The sequence below is a fragment of the Cannabis sativa genome, unplaced genomic scaffold (genome assembly GCF_029168945.1).
Source record: "Cannabis sativa cultivar Pink pepper isolate KNU-18-1 unplaced genomic scaffold, ASM2916894v1 Contig1, whole genome shotgun sequence".
Lineage (NCBI taxonomy): Eukaryota > Viridiplantae > Streptophyta > Magnoliopsida > Rosales > Cannabaceae > Cannabis > Cannabis sativa.
This window is the reverse complement of record NW_026870037.1, coordinates 1,611,222-1,635,456: the sequence shown is the minus strand read 5'-3', so window position 1 is coordinate 1,635,456 and position 24,235 is coordinate 1,611,222. Positions and strand designations below refer to the sequence as shown.

Here is a 24,235-nt window from a genome sequence, read left to right as displayed (position 1 = left end):
TCAATGTAATCTATTTTATTCAACATCAATAAAGAAACAGAAGTATTTTTCATTCATTTGTGTATGTTTTGGTTCACTTTATCAATTGCTTGTCTATTTGATTTATAAATTCATCTTAAACCTTTTTCACATATTTGATCCTGTTTATTGTGTTGTCATCACATTGGAAAGTAAACATGACTGTGTGAATAAAGTTTTCTAGATTTATCAGACACAAGGTTTTACTCATATGATAATCTATAACAAGAGTTTACTTGCATTTGGAGAAATGTTATGTTCTTTCTAGAACATTGATTAAAGTAAATATCAGGTTGGATGCATGGAGTATGCATTGGAAGAGACCGATATTGAACTTTGACTTAGATTTAATTAAACTTACCGTAAAATCTATTCAAGTCAATATCGCCAAGTTGATCCTAGATCAAATGTTCTTAATCCTGTTATGATTAGGCTCAATCTTGAAAGGCTATACGTGTTCTTTGATTTGTTAGTTAAGCCTACTTTTAGGTCAGGGTGATACGTACATTTTGGGAACACGGTAGTGCAATTGAGTGGGAGCGCTAGCATTAACATGGAATTTATAGCTTCTATCTGGCGAATAGTAAGCAAAGGATGATCTCCTTCGAGCTTGACTAAACGAATATAAATGGTGGAGTACTCATTTCACATAAGCTGAAATATCATTTATACGGGGTCAAGTGTTTTAAGGATAAAATACATAGTAGGGTGTTACGGTAATCTAATCCCTTTACAGTGTAGATCATTTATATAGAGGATCATTGATCACATTAGGATTATAATAATGGATAACTAATGATGCGTCTATATGGTGGAACATATAGAGCATTCTATATACTGAGAGTGTAATTCTAAGTTCTATGCGTGGATTCAAAGAAGAATTAATAAGTTAGTGAATTTTAGTGCTAAATTCTTGATCTACTTATTGGAAGCTCGGTTATATAAACCCATGGTCCCCGCACTAGTTGAGATAATATTATTTGTAAGACTCATGTAATTGGTTTTGATTAATCAATTATAATTCACAAATTAGACTATGTCTATTTGTGAAATTTTCACTAAGTAAGGGCGAAATTGTAAAGAAAGAGTTAATAGGGGCATATTTGTTAATTATGATACTTTGTATGGTTCAATTAATAAATATTATAAATGACAATATTATTTAATAATTATTTATAGTTATTAAATAGTTAGAATTGGCATTTAAATGGTTGAATTGGAAAATTGGCATTTTTGAGAAAATCAGATACAAAAGTGTTAAAATTGCAAAATTGCAAAAAGCAAGGCCCAAATCCATCAAGCCATGGCCGACCACTTTTGTAGGCATTTTAAACTGATATTTTCATTATTTTAATGCCAAATAATTCAAACCTAACCTTAGTGGAATGCTATAAATAGGTAGTGAAGGCTTCAGAAAAATTACACTTCTGAATCAGAAAACCTGAGCCTTTCTCTCTCTACCTTGGCCGCCACTCTCTCTCTCTCTTCTTCCTTAGAATTTCGAAATTACCTTAGTGATTAGAGTAGTGCCCACACACAACAAGCAATACCTCAATCATAGTGAGGAAGATCGTGAAGAAAGATCATCAGCAAAGGAGTTTCAGCATCAAGGATTCAGAGAAAGAGATTCAAGTTCAGATCTTGATAATACTCTGTTACAGAAAGGATACAAGGGTTAGAGATCTGAATGGAAGGAGTCATTCAATTCCGCTGCACCCAATGTAAGGTTTCTTAAACTTTATACGTGTTTATTTCATCGTTTTAGAAAGTTTATATTTAGGGTGTTAATAAACATACTTGTGAGTAGATCTAAGATCCTGGTAAAATAAATTCCAATAACTGGCCTCAGAGCCATGGTAATTGATTTACTTGCAAGAAATTTGGACTTTAAAACGATTGTTTGTTTTGTTTTTGGATGGTATCATGTTGTATTGAGTGTTATTTGATGATTGATTGGTGTTTGTGAATTTTCGTTAAAAATAATTGAATATCTGTTTCTGGAATTATTTTTATTGGATAGTATGGAAAAAATTAAGCAAGTTACTTTTTTACAGAACTGAATTTCGATTTAATTTGAATTAGTTATGATTTTTTGAAGATTCGAAAAAATTGGAGTTGTACTGAAACTTGCATGCGCGCGCGGAAATCATGCACGACATGATTCCGCCGCACAAACTCGCCCATGACACCCTCCTGCGCGCGCGAATGGGTATGCACAGCATCCTGTCCGTACAACTCGCAATTTTTTCGTTTTTCTTCGTTTTTTCATGCTTTTTCATGGAATTAACTTCCGATTTTTTGTGTAGTTCTGTATTTATACTATTACTATTCCTAATTCAATTCTAATTATCATTTTGAATTAATTTAATATATTTTAAACTTAATTCAAGATATTAGTGTAATTTGAATTTAAAAATAGTTAGTATCTATCTTTTTTGCTTAATAATCTATCTTATTTTTAAATTTGATTATATCTTATCTTATTTTTAAATTTAAAGTCAGATTTTAAATATTTTAAATTAATTTTTTTTTAAATAATTTGACCTTATTGAAATTTAAAATAAGATAACTATAATCATGTAATTTTAAAAAAAGATGTAAGATATTTTGCTAACTTTTAAATTTTGTTATTTTATTTATTTAAATTACATTTAAAATCTGAAAAAGATATTCATTTATCTTTTTTAATTTTTTATTTAATTTTTATTTATAAAATAACATTTAATTTTTAAAAGTAGTTAGCAAATTTTGAAATGATATTTAGGTTGGTTGAAACCTAATTTTTCAAAATTGTAGGTTTAATTTTAAATTTAAATTTTTTTTTTTAAATTTTCGAATTTTTCAATTTTTAAATTTTCGAAAAAAATTTATTTATTTAATTAGTTATTTCGAAATTAATTATTTAATTTAAAATTAAATAAATCCTACATCCAACTATCCAGCTAACCTTGTTGGAGGAGTATGTGTTTTAGCTTATGTGTAAGTTTTCAAAACCTATTATTGCTTGATTGCAAATAGCCATGGTTAACTTGTTGACAAATCCAATGATCTGATTTTAACTCATGGCTCCCTTGGTCAAGTTAATAATTTGTAACAGGTATATTTACAATCTTCTTTCATCTGTGTATGACCTAGCAACATGATAAGACCCATCCAAAGTGTGCTTGTGTGAGCCTATGTGTTTAATTTCATTATAGATGCATATAGGTTGCTGTTGCTAAATAAAATGTCATAGTTCTTGATAGATTTTATTTAAGCCCATTTAATTTTTGGGCTTAGTCAATTAATAACAGTTGTTCATTTTAAGGTTAAATTCCTCTCTTTTGGGCCTTGTGTGAGAGTTGGGAGCCATAGTGGTGGGTACGACATACTGAACCCAGCACCCCCTCACATGAACCACCCCAATTGTGAAGGCCCATTTGCCTGATTTGAATAACTGTACTAGGTTAATTACACTAGTTTAACCTAATAAAATTGATTAGCAACATAATTAATTTCATTTATTTTGAAATTAATTTAAGAAAACCATAGTTTAAAGAATTTTATATTCTAAGCTAAACTATATGTATTTTCTTGTATTTAATTAAATATAGAATTATAACCATCTAGATTCTTTCTGAAGCTTAATTTAAATTTTTCATTAAATATTCCTATTTAAGTTGAAATTTAGTTATCTACAACTAACCAACTTAAATCTGAATATCTTTTGGATTTAAAATTTCAAAATTAAGTTGAGGAATTTTAGGCATTGGTTATTAAGATTCTTTAGATATTTTTTAAGTTAATATCTTTTCGAATATTAACTTAAAATAGAATATCTTCAAATTAAGTGGTTACAACTTAATTTTTAATTTAATTAAATCTGATTTTGAAAGATATTTAAGTTAATTTTTTTAGATTCTTCTAAAACAACTTAGACAAGATATTTTCAAATTTGTTCCATTTATTATTCGAATTTATTTTTCGAATTTAATTAATAATTGAAAATTAATTAAAGTTGATTTTTTATTTAAACCAACTTTGATTTGTAATTTTTCATTATTATATTATGGAACTTGTTCGATATTTATTTGAATTTATTTTTCAAATTAAATAATAATTGATAATTAATTAAAGTTGATTTTTTATTTAAACCAACTTTAGTTTGTAATTTTTCATTATTATAATATCGAATTAAAATGATTATACAAAATACATATAATATTTTTTAAATAATGAGCTTTTAATTAAGAGACATTCGATCTCCATTGTGGGTTTTACAACGCGTTTGTTTTAGTGAGTAATCCTCCCTAATGGAGGAACGTTCATTAGCAATTTCGCACCGTTTAATCTCGAATGATAAGTAGCTTGTAAGTGTTTTGTATGGTATGGATCACCCTAATGGTGGCGACCATACTTGACTTGCAAATTATGAAACAATGGTGGAAGCTCATAAGATAGAATTGCCTTGACTCTCGCCTAAACGGGACAACGCTGAATTCCAATCTTGATCGAATAAAAGGTTGCTAGAATGGTTATCATTTTAGATGAGCTGACAACTCTATTCAATGGATGATGCTTTGACTCTCGCCTAAACGGGACACTGTATCAATTTTTTGAAATACCTTGGAAAATAAACTATGTTAGATTTAGTATTTCTATAACATATGTCATTACTTGTTATTTTCTAAACTATGTATGAATTTATGAGCCAAAACCTTACTTCTGTTTTATTGATGTGTTGTAGTGTCATTATGAATAATCCTCACCCCGTTCCTCTCCTAGTTACTATCTTAGCAAAAGAACTCTATAGTGTGAAAATACTGTTGGAAATTTATTTTACCAGGATCTTAGATCTACTCACAAGTATGTTGTTTAAACATCCTAAATAAGAACTTTCTAAAACGATAAATTAAACACATATAAAGTTAAGAAAACCTTACATTGATGCAGCGGAATTAATGTCTCCTTCCACTCAGATCTCTAACCCTTGAATCCTTTCTGTAGCAGAGTATAATCAAGATCTGAGCCCGAATGTCCTTCTTCTTCAAGTTTTGATCCTTCACAGTCTTCCAATCTATGATTGAGTTACTGCTTGCTGTGTGTGGGCACTTACTCTTTCACTAGGGTCGAAAAAGATGAAGGAGAAAAGAGAGAGGGTTTCGGCCAAGGTGTAGAAAGTGGGGAAGCCTCAGTTTTTCTGAAGAGAGAAATTTCTGTCAGAAAGGTTTATTCAAAGATGTGTATTTGACTGAGCCATCACTTTCTATTTATAGGCAACTACTAGGTTTAGGTTAGGAATTATTTGGCATTAAAATAATGAAAATATTAATTTGAAAAATCAACTTAAGTGGCCGGCCATGGTGTTGTAATGGGCCTCACTTAATTTTGCAATTTTATCAAATTTTATCTCTATTTTCTCAAAAACGCCAATTTTCCAATTCTAACCTTTTAAATGCCAAAACTAATTATTTAATAACTAAAATAGATTATTAAATAATATTGTCATTTAATTTAATTATTAATTAGACATAAAAAGTCCATTAATAAATAAATAAACCTAGAATCTCTTTTCTTTACAATTTCACCCCTGCTTAGTGAAAATTCATAAAATTAGACATAGTCTAACTTTAGAATTATAATTGATCAATCACGAATCAATTAATGAGTCTTACAAGCAGAATGTTCTCAACTAGAACGGGGACCATGGATCTATATGCTGAGCTTCCAATAAGTGAACCAAATTTACCAAGTAAATTCCTACTTATTAATTCTTCGTTGAATCCACTCTTAGAACTTAGAATTGCACTCTCAGACTTATATAGAGCATATTGTATGTTCCACGATATCAATATACTATCTCATTTAACCATTGTTATAATCTTATTGTGATTTAAAGATCCTCTATATAGATGATCTACATCGAGATGGGATTTCTTTACCGTTCTCACCCCTCAATGTATTTTGCCCCTTAAAACACTTAGCTACCTGTAAATGGTGTTTAGTGATCTAATGATTAGTCAGTTAAACAAGAGCTCATCCATTTACTTCTATTTGCTAAGCTCGAAGGGAATCATCACTTGACTTCTATACACCAGTAGAAGCTATAGATTCCATATTTATGTTCAGCACTCCCACTCAATCATACTATCATGTTCCCAAAATATACGTATCACCCTGACCCAAAAGTAGGCTTAACTAATAAATCAAAGAACATGAATAGCACTCCTGAGTTGAGCCCAAGCATATCAGGATTTAGATTCTTTTAATCTTAAGATCAACTACTGATATTGACTTGGAAAGATATGTATAACGGTAAGTTTGTAATATCTTAACTTAGTTGCAATATCGGTCCAGTCCAATGTATACTCCATACATTCGAAACTAGTATACTTTACTAATGTCCTGGAAAGAACATAACACTTACTCCAAGTGTAAGTACACATCATCGCTGATTATCACATTAGTGTAAATCCAATAACACTGATGAAACAGGGACCAAAACTTTTGATTCATATGATCACAATCACATTCCACTGTGTTGACGATATTGTAATTGTGAATAAACATATGATCTGGATTTAACTGATTTTGTGTGTATGAATGTAACAAACATATCAAACATATTAAACCATTAGCATGTAAAATTCATGCAAACATCAATCACTTCAAATTTCTTATATTGATAACTAATCAGATTGTAAAGAGTTTTATTTAGGGCATAAAACCCAACAAATACATCCTGGTAGTTGCATTAACTCGCACCTGTTGATGATGAATCTGAAGTTCCAAAAGGCAAATCTACTAGGAATTGATTTATCAAGAGACCAATGGGTCCAACTCATCCTTAATAGTCTTCCTCCGGAGTATAATGAATTTTTTATCTCTTACATGATCAACAATTCTAACTCCTCCGACATGGACAAGCTCGAAGCCGAATTACGAGCCCATGAACGGAATTTGATTGCAATGGGTCCCCCTGGGTTTGCAATCCATAATCGAAGGAAAAGGACTAGGTATGAAGGATCTAGCAAAACTGCTTCTTCAAGTACAAATATCAGACATAATCTTCTATGTTCGAATTGTAATGAAAAGGGACATCATGAAGAACGATGTCCCAGGCTTCTAAACAATTCAAACGAAGGTAATGCTTTTGTCTTTGAATCATGTGTTTTAGAGAACGACAAATCCGTCTGGATTGTTGATTCTGGGTCTACTAACCATGTATGTTCTTCACTGCAGTTGCTTGAAACTTGGGAAAATCTGCTTCCAGGAGAGTTAAAGCTTAAAGTTGGCAATGACAAATTAGTATCGGTCAAAGCTAGAGGAAAAGCCCGCATCAAGTTTCAACAAAGATTTTTAATTTTAGAAAATGTTTTATTTATTCCAAACTTTAGTAGAAACTTGATTAGTGTCTCATGTTTGCAAACACAATCTTATATATTGAATTTTTCGAGTACAAATTGTAAAATTTCTCGTAATGGATTTCAAATATGTGTTGCTATAATGGAACAAGGGCTTTATGTTTTAAGACCGAGTACTCAAATCTCACTAAATAGCGAACTTTTCAGTGTAGCTAGACCTAGAAACCTCAAAAGAAAAGAGATTGATAATGATGATCAAACATATCTATGGCATTTACGTTTAGGTCATATAGGCTTTGATAGACTCAATAGGCTCACCAAAGACGGTCCATTGAAAAATGTCGTCTTAGGTGAATTGCCAGTATGCGAGTCCTGCCTAGAAGGAAAAATGCCAAAACGTTCTTTCTCTGCAAAGGGAGAGCGTGCCAAAATCCAACTAGGGTTAGTGCATTCCGATGTCTGCGGACCTTTGAATGTCAAAGCCCGAGGTGGTTATGAGTATTTTGTCACTTTCATTGACGATTTCTCTAGATATAGTTTTCTTTACCTAATGCAAAAGAAATCTGAAACGTTTGAAAAGTTTCAGGAGTTTCATGCTTTGGCCCAAAACCAATTAGGTAAATCATTAAAGATCTTGCGAACTGATAGGGGTGGAGAATATATGGATATGCAGTTCAAAGATCATTTAATTTAACTTGGAATTGAATCCCAATACACTGCCCCAAGCACTCCACAACAAAATGGAGTTGCAGAAAGAAGAAATCGCACTCTTTTGGAAATGGTTAGGTCTATGCTGAGTTATTCAACTCTGTCTACGTCCTTTTGGGGATATGCTATACAGATGGCAAATGACATTTTAAATGTTGTTCCATCTAAAGCAGTCCCTAAGACACCCGTCGAACGTTGGAATGGTCGTACACCTAGTTTATGCCATTACAGAATTTGGGGGTGCCCTGCTCATGTCTTAAGAAAGAAAGAAGGCAAACTTGAATCACGTACCGAAGTATGCATGTTTGTTGGAAATTCTAAAGAGACTAGGGGTGGACTATTTTATAGTCACAAGGATAACAAAGTGTTTGTTTCTACAAATGCTATTTTCCTTGAAGAGAACTATATTAAAGACTACAAACCAAAAAGTAAAGTTGTTCTAGAGGAATTTCTATTAGATATAAGTCCTTCCAATGTTCCGTCCTCTTCCGCTCATGAAGAAGACAATCCCACTCCCTCAGTTGAAGAAACTGAGAAATCTACTACTAAAGTTTCTGTTCAGAAGATCACCGCACCTCGTCGTAGTGGGAGGGTTTCAACAAAACCTGCTCGTTATGGCTTGGATGGTGAAATCAATATGGTCGTAGGTGACGATATTGATGACGATCCATTAACCTATAAACAGGCAATGTCTAGTCCACAACGGAAGCGATGGTCGGCCGGCATGGATTCAGAAAATGGATTCCATGAAAAAGAACAAAGTCTGGGAATATGTAGACGCACCTGACGACTATCATCCGATAGGATGCAAGTGGGTTTACAAGAAGAAAAGAGGAGCTGGAGGCGAAGTCGAAACTTTTAAAGCTAGACTTGTAGCCAAGGGTTATACCCAAAGAGAAGGCGTGGACTATGAGGAAACTTTTAGTCCTGTTGCCATGCTCAAATCCATCCGAATTCTTCTCTCCATAGTTGTTGCTTTCGATTATGAAATCTGGCAAGTGGATGTCAAGACTGCCTTCCTTAATGTGGTACTTGAAGAAACCATCTATATGGAGCAACCAGAAGGTTATGTTCTTCTTGGGCAGGAAAAGAAAGTTTACAAATTAAACAGATCTATCTATGGACTTAAGCAAGCTTCTCGCTCATGGAACAAAAGGTTTGATGAAATCATCAATACCTACGGCTTTCTTCAGAATGAAGATGAACCTTGTGCTTATCAACTCAAGGAAGACCAAATAGTAGTATTCCTGTTCCTTTATGTTGATGACATTTTGATTATTGGAAACAATGTCAAGAAAATGACTCACATCAAGGAATGGCTTATGTAACGTCCCCGCTTCAAGCCTCCATTGGGCCCTTACACCCACGGAATGAATGGCTCTTATACACGAGTACGTCACTCTGGCTGCTTCATGGACTGATGACTGATCCTACAGACCAACACGAGTGTTTCCAGCGTGCTTTGTCCTCACTCGCACGCTTCTTGGGAAAACTTCCCAGGAGGTCACCCATCCTGAAATTGCTCCAAGCCAAGCACGCTTAACTGTGGAGTTCTTTCGAGATGGGCTACCGAAAAACAAGATGCACCTTGTTGATATAGGTAGTACCAATCAATCCATTTAAGCTCTATTCAACTGTGTAGTCCCATACCTACACAGTCTTAGAATCATCCCACTTGACCTTCCCCAGGCGGTGTGAGATTGTACAGCTTACCCGGTATTTCCCCTTACGGATCACGGGACTACTGACTGTCACAATAATTGTAACACCCTAACTAATTTAGGCGTATTACGTGATTTTTAAACATACTGTGCAGCTCGTTGCTAATCAACGAGGTTTATGGAAAAACGTGATTAATTAAAATTTTGCTTTTTCATTAAACTTATAAACCATTTCACAAAAAAGTCTCGGGATCCCGATTTATAAAAATATTTACAAACGTTTTTACTGTTCAACTTTTACATCAAAATAAAGTCGTCTAACGACAATTACAAAATCTCAGCCGTGCTGTCCCGAGGATCGTACGCTCCAGGCCTAACCGCCCCGACATGTACAATCCCATAAGCTCGCTCACGGTCCATCAAGAATCGCCTTGCCTTTACCTACACATGCAACGTAAACTGTGAGTCGACAGACTCAGTAAGAAAAGCATAATAATATCATACATAAAACTGACTGCCGTGTCCAACACGATACTGAGTCCCGCTACTGCCATGTCCAACATGGTACTGAGCACTACTGCCATGTCCAACATGGTACTGAGTTTTGAACGTTCAGGGGACGGCACTATTGACAAGTATCCTCCTGATCGGTCGAACCGGTCATACTCCGGCTGCTGGTCATACTCCAGCCTGTACCGACGGGATAGGTCAATAGCACTGAACCACCAACCAGTGTCAGCCTGATCGGTCGAACCGGTCATACTCCGGCTGCTGGTCATACTCCAGCCTGTACCGACGTGACAGGGTTGGGTGGTTCGAAGCCTAAATACATATCTAATGTAAACTAACAGGCTTCCTACATGCACGCTAAACATGTAAACTACATATGCATACTGTTATACTAATCTTACCTGGATTCCGATTTCAGGTGTGCGGTCAACTGGAACTGAAGCTGAACGGCGGATTACTGGCTCCTAAACCATAAAAACCACAACGCTATAAGTGACACGCTAAATCACTTCCCGGGGACTAAAACTCGAAACTAAAAGTTTCCCTATCGATAAAAAGCATGGCAATACCCCTAAAAACCCAAAAACGAGGAAAACTAGGGTTCTGAAAAATCCCCCATCCGGAAGTCCGGTTGCCCAACCGGAATTCCGGTTCTGGGAAAATTCTGAACCCCATCCGGAATTCCGGATGCTCAACCGGAATTCCGGTTCCTCGCAGGCAGCAACCAAAAATTCCCATATCTCGACCAATTTAACCCCAATTGATCCCAAACTTTCCAGACCTCCTCTATAGGTCCCAAATAACAAATCCAAGGCAACAAACCTACCCAGAAACCACACATACAAATTTTGCCATTGGAGCTCAAGCTTTGAGTTCCAAACTCAAGCTTGAGCAAACCACCTAAACAAGCATGCAAACCAACATAATTCAACATAACTAAGCATAATCTAACCTCTGCAAACTAACAAGAACAACAGCAACAACACAGAACATAAACACAACACTTTCCATCCAAAATTCATACTTTTTTCATAAAAACAACAAAGCTTAGCTCAATCTAACTATCATGCTTTCAACATAGCTTAAATCCTATCAAAATAACATGCTTGAACTACACAAATCAACCACAAAATTACAGCAGCAACAACATCTAAAACAACATGCATGCATCATAATTTTTCACATAGTTTTTCAAGAAATTAAAGGAGAAAGGGTTAGAATCACCTACCACAATCAAGAGCTCACAATTAGGATGAATTTAGCTTAGAGAAATGAAGAAAAAACCCAGCTTTGCACCCCACAATACCCAGCCGAAAGTGAAGAGGAAAAGAGAGAGTTTTGTTGGAAAATTTTCTATTTTTTTTCTAAGTGTGAAAAGCTTGAAGAGAAAAAAAGAGTTTAACTCATGTTTTATTTCATTTATCAAACCTCATTTCAGCCAAGAATTTAATGATTAAAAAAACATTTATTCCAATTAATAAACCACATAAGACAAAACATTAATGGGGCAAAAAGACCATTTTGCCCCTCCCCCATAAAATCACTAAAATCATACTAAAGGGGTATTTTTGGGACATTCTAAATTCCCGGCCATTCCCGATATTCCCAATGTCTAAAACCCGTCCCCAAAATACTAACATACTAAGTTGTGATTTCTACTGAGCCAAACGCCGCGTTCCAAAATACCGGACACCGGAAATGCGAAATATAAAAACTGCTGATGACATAATTATGCATATCTGAATTCCATAAATATCCATGATAAATTATTTAAATAGCTATAAATAATTTCCTGATTAACATAAATAACTGCTAATTTCCAAATTAACTAAGCGGGCTTTACAACTATCCCCCCCTTAAAAGGATTTCGTCCCCGAAATCTAACCTGAATAACTCTGGATATTGAGCTCGCATATCTGATTCTAGCTCCCAGGTGGCTTCTTCCACCTTACTGTTTCTCCAGAGAACCTTGACCAACGCTATGGTCTTATTCCGAAGGACTTTATCCTTTCTATCCAGGATCTGCACGGTCTGTTCCTCATAGGACATATCCGAGTGAAGCCGAAGGCTCTCATAGCCGATTATATGAGAGGGGTCTGAAACGTATTTTCTCAACATTGAGACATGAAATACGTTGTGCACGTCGATAAAGCCTGGAGGCAATGCTAACCGATATGCCACTTGACCTATCTTCTCGAGAATCTCGAAAGGTCCTGTAAATCTAGGGCATAACTTGCCTCTTTTCCCGAAACGTTTAATCCCCTTCATCGGAGATACTCGCAAAAACACATGGTCCCCTACTCGGAACTCAACATCTCGACGTTTCGGATCTGCGTAACTCTTACATGCATGCTCTGGGAGGCAAGCATTCTAGCTTTAATCTTCTCTATTGCCTCATTGGTCCGCCGAACCGACTCGGACCTAGGTATTTCCTCTCCCCTGTCTCATCCCAGTGGATAGGGGATCTGCACTTCCTACCGTACAACAGTTCATAGGGTGCCATCCCTATCGTACTCTGATAACTGTTGTTGTACGAAAACTCTATTAACGGTAGGTATTTATTCCATGAACCCTCAAAGTCCATAACACAGGCTCTCAGCATGTCCTCCAATATCTGAATTGTCCTTTCGGACTGACCATCTGTCTGAGGATGGAATGCTGTACTGAATTTTAACTTCGTACCCATTGCCCGTTGCAAACTCTGCCAAAATTTGGAGGTGAATTTCGGATCCCTGTCCGAAACAATAGACTTCGGTACCCCGTGAAGTCTCACTATTTCCACGACGTACGGTTACGCCAACCGATCCACCGAAAATGTTGTTACGACCGTGAGAAAATGAGCGATTTCGTAAATCGGTCCACCACTACCCAGATGGAATCATACATACCCGTGGTCCTAGGTAACCCGACCACAAAATCCATAGTAATATCCTCCCATTTCCATTCTGGTAGGGTTAGAGGCTGCAACAACCCTGCTGGTCTCTGATGTTCAGCCTTGATCTGCTGACATGTGAGGCATCTCGATACGAATTCTACCAAATTCTTCTTCATACCGTTCCACCAGAAGTACGGTTTCAAGTCTTGGTACATCTTGGTGGTGCCGGGATGCAGAGAATACGGGGTAGAATGAGCCTCCTCAAAGATCTCGTTCCTCAAATCCACACTGTTCGGGACGCAAACCCTGGCTTTATACAAAAGCATCCCACTATCTGACACTGAAAAGTCTTTGGCTTGACCAGCCAATACCTCATCTCGGATTTTCACTAATTCCGGATCTGTCGTCTGAGCAACTTTTATTCTTTCTAACAGATCAGATTGCAGCGTTAAGTTGTGTAGCTGACCTACCACAAACTCAATGCTGGACACGACCATATCCTCCGCTAGGCCGAGGTGAGATCTGAACCATGCTAGCCACTTGCCCGGGACCCTTTCTGCTCAGGGCATCGGCCACTACATTGGCTTTCCCGGGATGGTAAAGGATCTCACAATCGTAGTCCTTCACTAATTCCAACCAACGCCTCTGTCTCATGTTCAAATCTTTCTGAGTAAAGAAATACTTGAGACTCTTATGGTCGGTGTAGATCTCGCACTTCTCACCATACAAGTAATGCCGCCAAATCTTCAGTGCAAAAACCACTGCGGCCAATTCTAAATCATGAGTCGGGTATCGCTGTTCATAATCCTTTAACTGACGGGAGGCGTAAGCGATAACCCGATCGGCTTGCATCAATACGCACCCCAAACCCTGTTTGGATGCGTCACAATAGACCACGAACTTCTCCTCGTCCGAAGGCAAAGCTAGTACCGGAGCAGTAATCAACCTCTCGTTTCGGCTCACGAAAACTAGCTTCGCATTTATACGACCGGATAAATCGGCGATTCTTCTTTGTAAGCTCGGTTAGGGGCATTGAAATTTTGGAGAACCCCTCCACGAACCTACGGTAGTACCCAGCTAACCCCAAGAAGCTTCTGATCTCTGTCACTGTCTTCGGTCTCGGCCAATCCCTGACGGATTCAATCTTCCCGGGATCCACCTTGATCCCATCTTTACTCACAATGTGCCCTAGGAAGGACACCTGAGACAACCAAAACTCACATTTCTTGAACTTGGCGTAGAGTCTATGTTCTCGAAGTCGTTGCAGTACCATCTGAAGATGTAACTCATGCTCCTCTTCTGATTGAGAGTACACGAGGATGTCGTCGATAAACACAATAACGCAGATATCGAGGAAATCCTTGAATACTCTGTTCATCAGGTCCATGAATGCTGCAGGAGCATTGGTTAGTCCGAATGACATAACCAGGAACTCGTAATGTCCATACCTAGTGCGGAAAGCCGTCTTTGGAATGTCCTCCTCTCGGATCCTCAACTGATGATAACCCGAACGGAGATCAATCTTAGAGAAGACCGTCTTCCCCTGAAGCTGATCGAACAAGTCATCGATGCTAGGTAATGGATATTTATTTTTCACCGTCAGCTTGTTCAACTCTCTGTAGTCGATGCACATCCTCATAGAGCCATCCTTCTTCTTCACGAACAAAACCGGGGCTCCCCAAGGTGACACACTGGGCCGAATGAACCCTATGTCAAGCAACCCCTGGAGCTGAATCTTTAACTCCTTAAGTTCGAATGGAGCCATCCTATACGGGGCTTTAGAAACCGGATCCACCCCTGGTGCCAAGTCAATCACGAAGTCAATCTCCCGCTGAGGTGGTAACCCTGGAAGTTCTTCGGGAAAAACGTCCAAAAATTCCCGAACCACACTGATGTCCTCTGGCCGAATGGTGTCTGGCCGAGTGGTGTCCACCACCACGGCCAGAAACCCTAAGCACCCACCGTGCAATAATTCTCTCGCTGACATAGCCGAGATCACGGGATCCGAGATCCCCGAACCAGAACCCACAAATACGAACGGTTCTTCACTTTCTGGTTGGAAGACCACCATCTTCCTCTTGCAATCAATGCTCGCCGAATATTTAGATAGGAAATCCATTCCTAAAATAATATCAAATTCGACTAAGCTCATCTCTATCAGATCAGCGCTCAACTCTCTACCATCTATCCTGATTGGCATAGACCTAATCCACCTATTGGAGATAACCAATTCTCCGCCAGGTAACAGGGTTCCAAACCCTGACTCATATCTATCAAAGGGTCTACCCAACTTACTAAAGACTCTGGCCGCCACATAAGAACGTGTAGCCCCAGAATCAAACAGCACTGAATAAAACGAGTCGTTAATAAGAATCTGACCTGTTACAACTGATGGGCTGGCATCTGCATCGGCTGCGTGATCGCGAATACCTGGCCGGAGTGGGCATCGTTGGAGCTCTCGGTGCCTCCGGCGGAGTTGGGGACATTCCCTCTTGAAGTGCCCGGGCATGCCACAATGGAAGCATCCCTGCCCCTTGCACTCTCCCCGATGATGCCTCTTGCAGCTAGGGCACTCGGGGTAGGAGAAGCGAGTCTCATTACCACCAGGACGACTCCCTCTGTTCTGGTTCCCCCGGAACCTCTTGTTCTGACTCGAGCCGCCGGAAGCAGTGGGTGCCCTCTTCCTCTGATCAATGGCCGAACCACTACTCCCCCTGCTAAAGCCTGATGCAGGAGGGGTAGGAGCTCCGCCACCAACCGGAGTACTGGCTAAATCTGACATACACCCCACTGCGCCCTCAGCTCGCAGTGCCTTCTCCACCATCTGAGCGTAGGTGGTGCTGTCGTCAGTGGTAATCATCAGGTCATGCCTGATCTTGGGATTCAACCCGTCCAGATACTTCTCCTTCCTGCTGAAGTCGGTCGGCACAATACCCGAGGCTAACCTCGCCAACCGGTCAAACTGAGTAGTATACTCAGTGACACTCATGTTCTCCCGCTGGGTCAGGTGAACGAATTCCTTTCTCTTGGCGCTTCTAACCGCCTCGTTGTAGTACTTCGCGTTAAAAAGTTCCTGGAACCTCTCCCAAGTCATGGTGGTGACATCGTGAATCTGAGACACCATGTCCCACCATACCAGGGCATCCTCCTGGAACTGAAATGTGGCGCACACCACTCTGTCGTTGCCGGTGACACCCATAAAGTTCAAGATTCTGGTGATCACCGTAAGCCACTGCTCGGCTTTCGACACATCTGGACCTCCCGGGGAATACGGAGGTGCTTGCTTCCGGAACCGCTCATACAAAGGTTCCAATGCGTGGGCCGCCACTACCATCTCGGCACAGGCGGCAGGGGCAGGTGCCGCCGGAACTACGGCCGCCCGGCTGCGGGGAGCACCCTGCTGTCTCAACCTCTGAATCTCGAGGTCTTGTTCTTCGATCCTGGCTTGCATCTCCGCAAACCGCAACTCCCAGTTCGGGGCTCCCTGATCGGCTGGGGGAGCCTGGGCAGCCTGTGGCGGGTTCTCATCACCCCGACCACGAGCCCTGCCTCGGGGACCTCTACCTCGGCCCCTAGCAGGTGGGGGAAACCGAGCTCCCTCTCCCTGATTCGACCCCACTGAGTTGCCTCGACTCCTGGTAGTCCGCCTGGCGTCCATCTAGTTAGAACCGCCTGCGAAACCAAGAGTTGGCATATCAGGTCGTATTCAAGGCGAGCTTACTAATGCCGCTTAATTTGGAAATTAGAAATGAAACATGCGCCTATTCTACTATCAGGCTACTAACATGCTTCCTAACAGGCTTTTCTTTTTCATAACTGAATAAAATAAACTACTAAAGCAATAAAGGCTTGCGAGCAAGTGAACCGGAGCTAGCTGGCGATGATGATTGTACATGTCGTGACGATCTTCGGAAGACAACACAGCGGCTCTGATACCAAATTGTAACACCCTAACTAATTTAGGCGTATTACGTGATTTTTAAACATACTGTGCAGCTCGTTGCTAATCAACGAGGTTTATGGAAAAACGTGATTAATTAAAATTTTGCTTTTTCATTAAACTTATAAACCATTTCACAAAAAAGTCTCGGGATCCCGATTTATAAAAATATTTACAAACGTTTTTACTGTTCAACTTTTACATCAAAATAAAGTCGTCTAACGACAATTACAAAATCTCAGCCGTGCTGTCCCGAGGATCGTATGCTCCAGGCCTAACCGCCCCGACATGTACAATCCCATAAGCTCGCTCACGGTCCATCAGCAACTGCCTTGCCTTTACCTACACATGCAACGTAAACTGTGAGTCGACAGACTCAGTAAGAAAAGCATAATAATATCATACATAAAACTGACTGCCGTGTCCAACACGATGCCGAGTCCCGCTCTTGCCATGTCCAACATGGTGCGAGCACTACCGCCATGTCCAACATGGTGCCGAGTTTTGAACGTTCGGGGGACGGCACTATTGACAAGTATCCTCTGATCGGTCGAACCGGTCATACTCCGGCTTGGTCATACTCCGGCCTGTACCGACGGGATAGGTCAATAAGACCGAACCACCAACCGAGTGTCAGCCTGATCGGTCGAACCGGTCATACTCCGGCTGCTGGTCATACTCCAGCCTGTACCGACGTGACAGGGTTGGGTGGTTCGAAGCCTAAATACATATCTAATGTAAACTAACAGGCTTCCTACATGCACGCTAAACATGTAAACTACATATGCATACTGTTATACTAATCTTACACGGATTCGATTTCGGGTGTGCGGTCAACCCGATTTGGCCGAAGGCCGAACGGCGGATTACTGGCTCCTAAACCATAAAAACCACAACGCTATAAGTGACACGCTAAATCACTTCCCGGGGACTAAAACTCGAAACTAAAAGTTTCCCTATCGATAAAAAGCATGGCAATACCCCTAAAAACCCAAAAACGAGGAAAACTAGGGTTCTGAAAAATCCCCCATCCGGAAGTCCGGTTGCCCAACCGGAATTCCGGTTCTGGGAAAATTCTGAACCCCATCCGGAATTCCGGATGCTCAACCGGAATTCCGGTTCCTCGCAGGCAGCAACCAAAAATTCCCATATCTCGACCAATTTAACCCCAATTGATCCCAAACTTTCCAGACCTCCTCTATAGGTCCCAAATAACAAATCCAAGGCAACAAACCTACCCAGAAACCACACATACAAATTTTGCCATTGGAGCTCAAGCTTTGAGTTCCAAACTCAAGCTTGAGCAAACCACCTAAACAAGCATGCAAACCAACATAATTCAACATAACTAAGCATAATCTAACCTCTGCAAACTAACAAGAACAACAGCAACAACACAGAACATAAACACAACACTTTCCATCCAAAATTCATACTTTTTTCATAAAAACAACAAAGCTTAGCTCAATCTAACTATCATGCTTTCAACATAGCTTAAATCCTATCAAAATAACATGCTTGAACTACACAAATCAACCACAAAATTACAGCAGCAACAACATCTAAAACAACATGCATGCATCATAATTTTTCACATAGTTTTTCAAGAAATTAAAGGAGAAAGGGTTAGAATCACCTACCACAATCAAGAGCTCACAATTAGGATGAATTTAACTTAGAGAAATGAAGAAAAAACCCAGCTTTGCACCCCACAATACCCAGCCGAAAGTGAAGAGGAAAAGAGAGAGTTTTGTTGGAAAATTTTCTATTTTTTCTAAGTGTGAAAAGCTTGAAGAGAAAAAAGAGTTTAACTCATGTTTTATTTCATTTATCAAACCTCATTTCAGCCAAGAATTTAATGATTAAAATAAACATTTATTCCAATTAATAAACCACATAAGACAAAACATTAATGGGGCAAAAAGACCATTTTGCCCCTCCCCCATAAAATCACTAAAATCATACTAAAGGGGTATTTTTGGGACATTCTAAATTCCCGGCCATTCCCGATATTCCCAATGTCTAAAACCCGTCCCCAAAATACTAACATACTAAGTTGTGATTTCTACTGAGCCAAACGCCGCGTTCCAAAATACCGGACACCGGAAATGCGAAATATAAAAACTGCTGATGACATAATTATGCATATCTGAATTCCATAAATATCCATGATAAATTATTTAAATAGCTATAAATAATTTCCTGATTAACATAAATAACTGCTAATTTCCAAATTAACTAAGCGGGCTTTACAGCTTAACACTCAATTCGATATGAAAGATTTGGGTGAAGCAGCCTATGTTCTTGGTATTCAGATTATTAGAAACTGGAAGAACAGATCTCTTGCTCTCTCTCAAAAAACCTACATAGACAAAGTCTTAGAGAGATTCTCCATGAACAACACCAATGGGGCAAACATGCCTTCTAGATATGGTATTCGTCTATCTAAGGAACAGTCACCAACTGATCCTCAAGAGATAGAGGACATGGCGAAAATTCCCTATGCCTCTGCAGTTGGAAGTCTAATGTATGCAATGTTATGCACTAGACCTGACATCTGTTATGCTGTTGGAATCGTGAGCAGGTATCAGTCTAATCCAGGACATGAACATTGGAATGCAGTTAAGTATATTCTGAAATACTTAAAGAGTACAAGGAATCTTGTGTTAGTCTACAAGGGTGGTGCTTTAAATCCCATAGGTTACACTGATTCAGATTTCCAGGCAAGTCTTGAAGACAGGAAATCTACATCTGGGATGGTGTTTACTCTTGGGGGTCGAGCAGTGGTTTGGAGAAGTGCTAAACAAACCGCGATATCGGAATTAACTATAGAAGCTGAATACATAGCTGCAGCCGAAGCTGCTAAAGAACTTGTCTGGCTAAGAAAGTTCTTCACCAGTATAGGTGTCGTTCCTGGAATGGAAAAGCCTCTGGTCTTACTTTGTGATAACAATGGAGCAATAGCAAACAGTAAAGAACCTCGAAGCCACAAGAGAAGCAAACACATTGAAAGGAAGTATCACATTATCAGAGAATACGTGGCAAGAGGGGATGTACTAGTTGAGAAAGTTGACACAGAGGACAACCTAGCTCATCCATTTACCAAAGTCGTGGCCGTGACAGCCTTTGAAAAGCACCGTCAGAATTTAGGATTAATTGATATGTACTAATTAGTTTTATATTAGTGCAAGTGGGAGTTTGCTAGGTTTTATGCCCTAAATAAAACTCCATTTCAATGTAATCTATTTTATTCAACATCAATAAAGAAACAGAAGTATTTTTCATTCATTTGTGTATGTTTTGGTTCACTTTATCAATTGCTTGTCTATTTGATTTATAAATTCATCTTAAACCCTTTTCACATACTTGATCCTGTTTATTGTGTTGTCATCACATTGGAAAGTAAACATGACTATGTGAATAAAGTTTTTTAGATTTATCAGACACAGGGTTTTACTGATATGATAATCTACAACAAGAGTTTACTTGCATTTGGAGAAATGCTATGTTCTTTCCAGAACATTGGTTAAAGTAAAGCTCAGGTTGGATGCATGGAGTATGCATTGGAAGGGACCGATATTGAACTTTGACTTAGATTTAATTAAACTTACCGTAAAATCTATTCAAGTCAATATCGCCAAGTTGATCCTAGATCAAATGTTCTTAATCCTGTTATGATTAGGCTCAATCTTGAAAGGCTATACGTTTTCTTTGATTTGTTAGTTAAGCCTACTTTTAGGTCAGGGTGATACGTACATTTTGGGAACACGGTAGTGCAATTGAGTGGGAGCGCTAGCATAAACATGGAATCTATAGCTTCTATCTGGCGAATAGTAAGCAAAGGATGATCTCCTTCGAGCTTGACCAAACGAACATAAATGGTGGAGTACTCATTTCACATAAGCTGAAATATCATTTATACGGGGTCAAGTGTTTTAAGGATAAAATACATAGTAGGGTGTTACGGTAATCTAATCCCTTTACAGTGTAGATCATTCATATAGAGGATCATTGATCACATTAGGATTATAACAATGGATAACTAATGATGCGTCTATATGGTGGAACATATAGAGCATTCTATATACTGAGAGTGTAATTCTAAGTTCTATGCGTGGATTCAACGAAGAATTAATAAGTTAGTGAATTTTAGTGCTAAATTCTTGATCTACTTATTGGAAGCTCGGTTATATAGACCCATGGTCCCCGCAATAGTTGAGATAATATTGTTTGTAAGACTCATGTAATTGGTTTTGATTAATCAATTATAATTCACAAATTAGACTATGTCTATTTGTGAAATTTTCACTAAGTAAGGGCGAAATTGTAAAGAAAGAGTTAATAGGGGCATATTTGTTAATTATGATACTTTGTATGGTTCAATTAATAAATATGATAAAAATGACAATATTATTTAATAATTATTTATAGTTATTAAATAGTTAGAATTGGCATTTAAATGGTTGAATTGGAAAATTGGCATTTTTGAGAAAATCAGATACAAAAGTGTTAAAATTGCAAAATTGCAAAAAGTAAGGCCCAAATCCATCAAGCCATGGCCGTCCACTTTTGTAGGCATTTTAAACTAATATTTTCATTATTTTAATGCCAAATAATTCAAACCTAACCTTAGTGGAATGCTATAAATAGGTAGTGAAGGCTTCAGGAAAAATTACACTTCTGAATCAGAAAACCTGAGCCTTTCTCTCTCTACCTTGGCCGCCACTCTCTCTCTCTCTCTCTCTCTCTCTCTCTCTCTCTCTCTCTCTCTCTCTCTCTCTCTCTCTCTCTCTCTCTTCTTCTTCCTTAGAATTTCGAAATTACCTTAGTGATTAGAGTAGTGCCCACACACAGCAAGCAATACCTCAATCATAGTGATGAAGATCGTGAAGAAAGATCATTAGCAAAGGAGTTTCAGCATCAAGGATTCAGAGAAAGAGATTCAGGTTCAGATCTTGATAATACTCTGCTACAGAAAGGATACAAGGGTTAGAGATCTGAACGGAAGGAGTCATTCAATTTCGCTGCACCCAATGTAAGGTTTCTTAAACTTTATACGTGTTTATTTCATCGTTTTAGAAAGTTCATATTTAGGGTGTTAATAAACATACTTGTGAGTAGATCTAAGATCCTGGTAAAATAAATTCCAACAAACAGTTACCCCAGTGATTTGAAAAAGTCACAGAAGGGGCGTCCCTTAAGGTCACTTTCTAAAAGAGACATGCAAACTTGTAATCGACCTAAATGAGATGCTCTTGGACATCGTCAAACAAGTTTATAAGAGACAAGGTTACCATAATAAGTTCATTAGGTGATAAGGACACAAGCTAGCCAGTAGCCATAAAAAAGGATTCCTTGAACTCCTTACATATGTCATATCACAAGTTTGAGACATTCGTAAAGAGGTCAGGTCCACCATGAAAGAGTCTCCTAAAAAACCCAAATCCAAGCACCCAATAAAAAGGAATCCCTCAAGCACTTCCCATATATATATATTTGAAGTTCTCAGGATATCAAATCAGATCATAAAATAGGAGCCCTCCAACTGCCTTGGTGAGGTGTGTGGAAAAAACACCCAAAGGCAGGGGTAATTGATGTGTTGGGAAAATGTAGCATATAGTGGGATATTGGGAGACTATCTCATGTGTTGACCTTGTATTATTAAGTTCTTAGAAATAATAAAACTAAATCAATTTCATAGAAACACGTTCGAAGTTTTTCTATGTATGTAAAAAACTATGAGAGATGTGATAAAATGAATTTTCCATATATTTTTCCTACAAATTTCGCTATTCTATTGAAGTGAATGACTTTAAGAACACTCTTGATCGGGTTAAAAGCGAGATCAAAGAAACTTTGGGAATTGGAAACCTAGTTGCAAATATTAAGTACTTGGGGCTTCCCTTATTTCGGTCCAAACAGAAGGATGCAAACTTCAACTTTATTTTGAATAACCTGACCGCTAAGCTTCAGGGCTGGAAAGCAAAATCTCTCTCGAAAGTTGGGCGGGCTACTCTTATTAAGTCTGTGGGTCTATCCATGCCAAGTTATGCCATGCAAACTACCAAACTCTTGAATTGTCTCGTTTATAATATTGATGGCATGGTTTGGGACTTCTGGTAGGCTTTTGTGAAAGGTAACCATGGGATGCATTTTAAGGATTGGGATAAACTGTGTCTTCCCCAATCCTGTGGAGGGTTGGGTTTTTCAGAAACCTAAGGAAATGAATCAGGCTTATCTGGCTAAGTGGGGGTGGAACCTGTTAACTGGGAGTCAATCTCTTTGCTGCAGGATATTGGAAGCAAAGTACCTGAAAGGAAAAGATTACCTTATCTGCAAGTACAAAGACTTTGATTGGTTTTGAAAGAATGTGATGAAAGCCAAAGATATTTTGAGAAAAGGGCGTGTAAAATAATCGCGGATGGAAATGATAAGAGAATTTGGGAGAATCCCTGGATCTCCCATGGCAAGGAGTTCTATCCTAAGGCGAATGATGCTAGAGTTACGGGTTATAACAGAGTGGTTAATCTCCTTACAAATTATGGGGATTGGGATATTCGAAAATTGAATTATCCTTTTGATAAAGAATCTGTTTCAGCCATCCTGAAAGGAGGTAGACCCTCTGGTCAGGGTATGGATAGGTGGATTTGGACGAAGGAGAGTAATGGACGTTTCTTGTGTAAATCAGCTTATCTCATCCAAGCTTTAGAAATGGCTCCTCATTATGACGTAGCTCCATTCCTCTGGAACAAACCGTGGAATAGTAACATATTGGAATGCCATAAGATAATGTGGTGGTGTATACTATCTAAGGCCCTCCCTATTCGCGCTATTCTTTCTAAGAGATTCCATTTAGAGGATGTAGCCTGCCCCTTATGTGGGGGTGGTGAGGAAACTTTGGAGCACTTATTTCTGACTTGTAATTGGGCATTTCATTTGTGGTGGTCGTTCCCGTGGGGTATTTTTCCCATTTCTAATTCTGGCATTCGTTTGTGGGATTGAGTCAAATTCATCTGGGGACTAGGAAAATAAGGCATTAATACAGATGAAGTCTTTCTTTATGCTTCGATTGTTGTCGATACAATTTGGCAGACGCGGAATGACAAGGTACATAATAAAAGTTGGGCCAATGTTAATCAGTGTATTGACTATATTTATTACTCTTATGCAGATCACTGTG

The 24,235-nt window shown here is 38.6% G+C and overlaps 1 protein-coding gene across 1 annotated transcript; it reads left to right on the top strand.

The window, feature by feature from the left end:
• The first annotated feature begins 23,197 nt into the window (after nt 1-23,197).
• On the top strand, nt 23,198-24,057 carry LOC133032977 (uncharacterized). Its single transcript, XM_061107467.1, has 2 exons — nt 23,198-23,394; nt 23,436-24,057. The coding sequence occupies exons 1-2, from the start codon at nt 23,198-23,200 to the stop codon at nt 24,055-24,057; spliced, it is 819 nt and encodes a 272-aa protein (XP_060963450.1).
• Nucleotides 24,058-24,235: the final 178 nt, after the last annotated feature.